Raw genomic sequence first — 6,812 nt, 5'->3', positions numbered from 1 at the left:
CCCCAGCAGCCTGGGGCTCCACACCCCTCCCCACCTTCCTTGCCCTTCTCTGGACACGCTCCAGCCCCTCTAGGTCCTTCTGGGAGTCAGGAGCCCACCCCTGACCCCAGCATTCCAGGGGCGGCCTCACCAGTGCCCAGCACAGGGGCACGGTCACTGCCCTGCTCTTGCTGGCCACACCAGTCCTGATACAAGCCAGGATGCTGCTGGCCCTCCTGGCCACCTGGGCACACTGCTGGCTCATATTCAGCCGCCTGTTGACCAACACCCCCAGGTCCTTTTCTGCTGGGCAGCTTCCCAGCCCCTCTTCCTGACGCCTGTAGCACAAGCAGGGTCGAGAGCCCCCGCAGCTGGCACACCCCCCTCACGTCCCTGCTGTCCTCCCCAGCCCCTTCGACAAGGATGACCAGCCCTCAGCAGCCAGCACTGTCAACAAGGCCTCCACAGTGAACAAGAGGTTCTCCACCTACAACCAGAGCCCGCCTGACACGCCGTCCCTGCGGGAACAGGCTTTCTATGTAAGTGTGGCACCAGGCAGGGCTGCTCAGGAGCAGTGGCCTGAGGAGGGGTCCGCGCAGGGATGTGCAGAGGGTGGCATGGCTCGGGTGCAGGGGTGGGCAGCTCCTCTCCAGCCATGGCTCCCCAGTACTGGCGCCTGCTCCTCCCATGCTCACAGCTCCTCTTCTCTCTGCCCAAGAGCCTGGGGCGGGAGGACGACAAGCATGGTTGGTCCTTGCTGGACATCTTTCGGGAGACACTCTTCGAGAAGCTGTCTCAGAGCTGCTCCTGCGGCGATGTCTCCTCGGCCGAGCTTGGGAGATGGCCACAGCAGGGCCGCGTAAGTGTGAGGGCTGGAGCCGGCCAGTAGCTTAGCCCAGCAGCGTGGCCATCCCGCAGGAGCCATAGCCGCTCCCTGGTCCCTGCTCACCCGCGCTCACTGATGCCCGGCGGCCTGATCCTGCCAGACTAGGGTCTGGCTGGCCCTGGGGAGACAATCTCCAAGCTGGGGCAGCCCGGGCGGCACGAGCCAGCCCCGCTCCTGTGTCCGCACACCCTCGTGCAAGAGCCGTGCGCTAGTGAGTAGAAGGCTTGTCCATGTCCCTGCACTGGTGACGTTAGTGTGCTGTGCTGTGGCATTGGCGTGATGCTGGTGTGATGCCGTCATGGTGCAGGTGTGACGCTAACATGGCATTGGCGTGGTACTGCTTCAGTGATGGTGAACCACTGGCATGACGTCGGTGCGATGGGTGCACCAGGTGCTGCCCCCCATGAGCTGTTGCTGGAGCTGGTGCCGTCCTTGCAGCCATGGCATCCTCGGCTCCACGGTGTTGCACCCCATCGTGGCCATGCTGGAGCTGCCCGCTGTGCCAGGGAGCCACTGGGACCCTGGAGCTCCAGGACGTGCGTGGCTGGGCCTGGGCAGCCAGACTCCCTGCCGGCATGGCGTGGGGTGTAGGGCTGGAAGAGGCAGCCATGCTCTGCTGGGTCCTCACTGCCCACCCTGCTGTGGTGGCAGAGATGGGACGGCGTGGCAGCCTGCACTGGGGGCTTTGGCGGTCTCGGTGCCCTCTGGCTCAGCTGGATCCTGCCGCCGGTTGAAGGAAAGGCAGACGGAGGAGCAGGGTCAGCAGGAGGGTCTTGTCTGACACTGTTTTCCCCCCCTCCCCCAGAACATGCTACGGCGCCAGGAGGAGCTGGAGAACGGCACAGCCTGGTCCATCTCCTCCGAGTCCTCGGACGACTCCTCCAGCCCCCAGCTCTCCGGCAGCGCCCGCCATGCTGCACACAAGCCCATCGTGCAGCCCGAGGTGCAGGCCTCTGCCCCAGCCATCGAGATCTCCTTCTCCCAGCAGCCAGAGGAGGCTGAGGCCAGGCCCGGGGCCGGCGGCAGCGGGGTGCCCCCCACCAGGAGCCAGCCAGAGCAGCCCAGCAGCCGCAAGAAGGAGGCGGTGGCCAACGGGCATGTGCCCTACTCCCGGACTCTGAGTCACATCAGTGAGGCCAGCGTGGATGCCACGATGGAGGCCAAGGCTGCAGAGAGCCCCTGGGAGCCCGCACCCAGCCCGGAGGACACAGGGATGGGCGAACGGGATGTGGACCCCCTCCCCATTTTTCCCCCCCTGGCCGGGGGGGGGCGGGTGGGGCGGAGCCGGTGCAGAGCCAGGCGCCGGCACAGGGTGGCTGCGTCACTGGGGTCCCCGCGGCAGTGGCACAAGCCTCCATGGAGGAGAGGCCCATCCCAGCCCTGCCGCTGCCTGCTGGCGTCCCCGAGGTGCCACGGGGGAAGGTGGTGGATTCGGGTCTGGAGGAGGCCATCAGTCTCCTGGGCTCAGCCCTGGACGACTATCGGGGGCAGTTCCCAGAGCTGCAGCCCCTCGAACGGGAGCTCAAGCGCCTGGAGGAGATTCTGCTGGTGAGGGGCTGCTAGCAGTGCCCAGGGATGAGGGGGACGGGGCCATTCCTGATGGCAGTGCCCAAGGACAGTGGGGATGGGGCCATCCCTGATGGCAGTGCCAGGGATGATGGGGATGGGGCTGTCCCTGTTGGCAGTGCCTGGGGGCAATGGGGATGGGGCTGTCTTGACCGGTGAGCCAAGATCCGACCCTGCTGTGCCTTCCTCCGCAGCAGAAGCAGGGCATCTTCCTCAGCCGGGCCTCCAGCATCAGCCTGACAGTGGAGCACGCGCTGGAGAGCTTCAGCTTCCTCAACACCTCCGACATGGAGGACTCAGAGGGCTCCGAGGAGGAGCCTTTCCAAGATGAGAGGTGCACAGCGGGGCTCATGGGATGGGGTGCGGGGCAGGACGTGGCCCTGTGGCAGTTGGAATGGGGGGTGCCCAGCTCTGCCCAAGTACATTTAGACCGGCCCATCACAGCTCAGGGCAGATCCAGGACCAGAAGCAGCAGGATCTGGCCCTTCTGGTGGCACAGTGCCACCCTGCATCTCTCCAGGGGGGGCTTCATGCCCTGTGCCCCTGGGACAGGGGCTCCTTCACCCAGCCCTGCTGCGGTGATACTGTAGGTCCTACAGAAACTGCTCAGTGTTGCCCCTGTGGGTGGGGAAGGGTCGGGTCCAGGTTTGCTGTGCTGACCCAATTGCTCGGTCTCTCCCTGGCTTGCAGGAGGGCTGGCAGACCCCGGCGCGGCAGCAGGGCTCCCAGCGCTGGCGAGATGGGGGCAGATGACACCGGCATGTGCAGCGGCTCCGAGGCCAGCACCGACCCCATGAGCACAGGCAACGAGTTCCTGGATAAGGCCCTGGTGCTTCACCTCAACAACTGCAACCACTTGCTGCTGGTGAGGATGGGGCTGGGGCACAGTGGCAGGAGGCGTCCTGGGAAACTGGGCTGTGGGTCCCCCTTTGAGGGGTGTCTTGCCGCAGTGTGGAGGCTGTGGTGTGGGCGGTGAGCTCAGTCCCTGAGGTCCCTGGTTTGGCTGTGCCTTGCAGAAGCTGGGCACCTTCGGTCCCCTGCGGTGCCAGGAGATGTATGCCCTGGACAGGCTGCTGCGGGAGGCGCAGGTGCTGGAGATCGTGTGCCAGCTGACAGAGGAGCGAGCGGGAGCAGCCGGCTCTGCTGCTGACGGTAAAGACACGCAGCCGAGGGGACCGTCCATGCCACCCCGGGGGCTGTGTGGGGCCTGGTGTCCCTTCATGGGCATGGCTGGGGAGGCTTGACAGCCCCTGTCCCCATAGTGGTGCAGTTCTCGACGCGGAAGGAGGGTGTCCTGCCCCTTTGGGACTGCTGTGTGGAGGTGCCCAACGTCTACACTTGCCCTGTGGAGCGGTTCCTGCAGGTGCTCAGCGCCCAGTACGCAGCACCCATCAGCGAACGGCACCCTGGCCTGGCTGATGCCGGTGAGCAAGCGCCCTGGGGAGAGAGTTGCCAGCCCCACTCAGTGATCATGAGTGGGGGCCCAGCACCCCTGCAAGGGGGCGGCCACAGCTGCTGCATGCCCCAATCCTGGCCTTTTCCTGCAGTGTGTGTGAAACTGGTGGAGGATGTGCTGAATCGACGGCTGCCCCGGCGGCCCGGCAGCGCCCAGGGCGAGCAGGTCACCATCTTCCAGTTTTGGAGCCACTTTGAGTCACTCAGTGCCCTGGTACTAGACACCTACATGATGGAGCTGGCAGAGGAAGGTGAGTGCCCTCCCGCCCTCCTTAGACCCTGGCATGTGGTGCCGGAGCATCACCATGGGGGATCATCCTGCAGCACTGCCATGACCATCCTGGGGTGTCACCCAGAGGCTCGGCCATTCTTGGGGTGGGCAAGTAGGTCTGATCCGGTGCACAGCCTGCTCCCATGCTGCTTTCCCAAGCACCCTGGGTCCTTGCTTGGCTGGTCCCTGGTCCCCCAGGCCCAGCCACGCATGCCCTGGAGCTCCGGGGTCCCAGTGGCTCCCTGGTCCTTGGTCCATCTTGGCTTGGCTGCCCCAGCAGCTCCATATGTTGCCACCCTGTGCGGGGTCACCTCTGCCCGGGGCGGGTGCAGGGTGCCCGGGGATGGGTCCCTTGCAGCAGCAGGGGTGCTTGGGCAGCGCCGCCAGGCTCCCTGCACCTTGGCTCAGCTGGTGGTTGCCTGCAGCGCTGCTGGCACAGAACCTCAACTCTGACGACCAGGACGTGGTGCTGCGTGCCCTGAAGCGCGTGCCTGAGAGCCGCCTGAAGAAGGAGGGACTGAAGGCACTCAGCCTGCTCCTGGTGGAGGGCAACAGCAAGGTGGCGAGCGCCGTGTCGGCCCAGCTCCGCAGTCTGGCGGAAAACCCTCGCTTCCGCCAACGGGTACGTGCCAGGCGAGCCAGGGGCAAGGTGGGCCGGTGCCACAGCCCCTGGGGTGCTGCCCCCTGGCTCTGCCACAGGCAGTGGCACTGACCCCTCCATCTCCCCCCAGGCCCTCGTGTGCTACCTGGAGCAGCTGGAGGATGAGGAGGTGCAGACACGGGTGGCAGGGTGCGCGGTGCTTGGCTGCCTGAAGGTGAGAGGGACGCGGGGAGGAAGCAGCAGAGCTGCAACTTCCAGAGGAAGAGGAATTGCATGTGGCCGGCGAGTCTGGACACACCTGCGGAGCCTGGGAGAGAGGAGCTGGGGGGGCCCCAAATGTGCCAGAGAAGCAGGCAGGGGCAGGGCGGGAAGGGAAACAGGGAGGGAAGGGACAGGACAAGGGACTTTCCTGCACCATGGGTCTGCAGCGCCCTGCGCTGCCTTCCCCACCGGGCTGTGTCCCTGCTGCCAGCCCCGCTCAGCCCTTCGTCCCTTGCCCTGCAGGCCAAGGAGAGCATCGAGCAGCTGGTTTACCTGTGCCAAACCGACAAGGAGCCCGTGCGGGAGGCAGCCAAGCAGAGCCTGATGCTGTGCGGTGAGTGTCCCGCTGCTCCAGCCTGCTCCTTCCCCACCCACAGCATCCCAAGCGGCATCTCCTGGGGCCAGCAGTGCCCGCGGGTCCCGGGCTGGTCCCTGCCTACCCCGCGCGCTCTGGCTCATCATGCCCCAAGCTCTGCCAGGCAAGAGCAAGCTGGCAGTGGGCAGCGAGGCCCAGGCGTCCTGTGGCCACAGAGCGCTAAGCCTGGTTGTTATTTATTATTTGCTAGATGGCACTGAGAGAACCATCTGAGTGGGTTTCTAGGCCTCCAGATCGCGGCAGCTGCTGCACAGGTTGGGACACGTGAGCCGTCCTTGTCCCCCCGCCCTGTCCCCACTCCTGCCGCTTTGCTCACGAACGTCTCTGTCTTAGAGCCTGTCAGCCATGTCATGTTTTGGAGTCTGTGTGTCCTGGTTGTTCATAGAGCCCATCCCCATGTCACCCTGGCACATGTAGATGCCTCGTGTCCCATGTCCCAGCAGATCGTCCATGTCACCACCTCTTGCTGGGGATGGCCGCCCCGTGGGCGGATTTGTGTGCGGGGGTGCCGTGCAAAGATCTCGGAGCCAGCTTGTAGCATGGGTGTGCCCGGGGTCCTGGGGAAGCCACCTGTGCATGCAGATGTGCACAGCTGTTTTGAGATGCCAGAGCTGGCACAGCCCCGAGCCCTGGCCCCTTTTGCCCTGAGCTGGGCTCTCCACAAGCCAGCACTCCTGCAGCCCAAATGTGGGGGATCCTGCCCTGCGTGGGCAGGGGTACAGCAGGCAGCCGACGGACAGGATTTGCAACATGTGAATCAGGAGCTCTGGGGGCTTTTTGGGCTGGATCCTGGCTGGGACTTGCCCAAGGGTGTGCTAAGTAGGACAAGAGGGGTCTCCACTCTCTGGCCATAGCATGTGTTAGCCACGTTTCCCTGGAGAAGCTGGGGAAGGTGGCTAGGGATGGGCGGGCAACAGAGCTTCTGTCGTTCAGTTCTCTGACCGCAGCGTGTACTTGCAGGGGAAGATGGTAAATCCGCGCACCGGCCCCCCGCTCTTGGCCGCCCCCCCCAGTTTCCCCCCCGCCGGCAGCTCGCCGCGGCCGCACACTGCCTTACGGAGCACCGCTTCCCCATGCCCCCAGCCCCGCGGGGGTGCCACATACGCACCCCTGGGCAGGGCGGGGCTCGCTGCACATCCCACCCTCCGATTGCTATTTAAAACACACGGGCAGCCCACCCTTCCCACCCCCCTCGTCAGCCGCAGCTGCTGGGACCGCAGCGGCAGGGAGATGTTCCGGAATTCTCTGCCTCCTCTCGCCTTCCTCTCGCTCGAGGGCACATGCCCCGTCCCGGGAGGACCCGCACTTTGGAAACCACGCCGTTTCTTTCCAGGAGTTGCCTGGGCCGTGGGGACTGCTGCCCTTTGCCACCCGGAGTCCCCAGGACTTAAATAAAATGAAATATGAGATATTAATA

General features: G+C 65.2%; 1 protein-coding gene across 1 annotated transcript in view; it reads left to right on the top strand.

Annotated features, from left to right (window-relative positions):
- The window catches only part of RIPOR1 (RHO family interacting cell polarization regulator 1), a 17,668-nt gene extending 11,113 nt beyond the window's left edge, over window positions 1–6,555 (top strand). The window contains exons 12-24 of the mRNA XM_035898810.1: window positions 389–518; window positions 698–838; window positions 1,671–2,105; window positions 2,150–2,413; window positions 2,626–2,765; window positions 3,122–3,296; window positions 3,448–3,583; window positions 3,694–3,855; window positions 3,979–4,137; window positions 4,583–4,779; window positions 4,889–4,972; window positions 5,263–5,353; window positions 6,356–6,555. Of these exons, the coding sequence (XP_035754703.1) occupies window positions 389–518; window positions 698–838; window positions 1,671–2,105; window positions 2,150–2,413; window positions 2,626–2,765; window positions 3,122–3,296; window positions 3,448–3,583; window positions 3,694–3,855; window positions 3,979–4,137; window positions 4,583–4,779; window positions 4,889–4,972; window positions 5,263–5,353; window positions 6,356–6,555 (2,314 nt within the window). The remainder of the gene's footprint in view (window positions 1–388; window positions 519–697; window positions 839–1,670; window positions 2,106–2,149; window positions 2,414–2,625; window positions 2,766–3,121; window positions 3,297–3,447; window positions 3,584–3,693; window positions 3,856–3,978; window positions 4,138–4,582; window positions 4,780–4,888; window positions 4,973–5,262; window positions 5,354–6,355) is intronic.
- The last annotated feature ends 257 nt before the right edge of the window (window positions 6,556–6,812 follow it).

Source organism: Egretta garzetta, unplaced genomic scaffold, assembly GCF_000687185.1.
Source record: "Egretta garzetta isolate BGI_Z169 unplaced genomic scaffold, ASM68718v1 scaffold27, whole genome shotgun sequence".
Classification (NCBI taxonomy): Eukaryota; Metazoa; Chordata; class Aves; order Pelecaniformes; family Ardeidae; genus Egretta; species Egretta garzetta.
The sequence above is the reverse complement of the archived record's forward strand: the minus strand, read 5'-3'. Positions and strand labels throughout refer to the sequence as shown.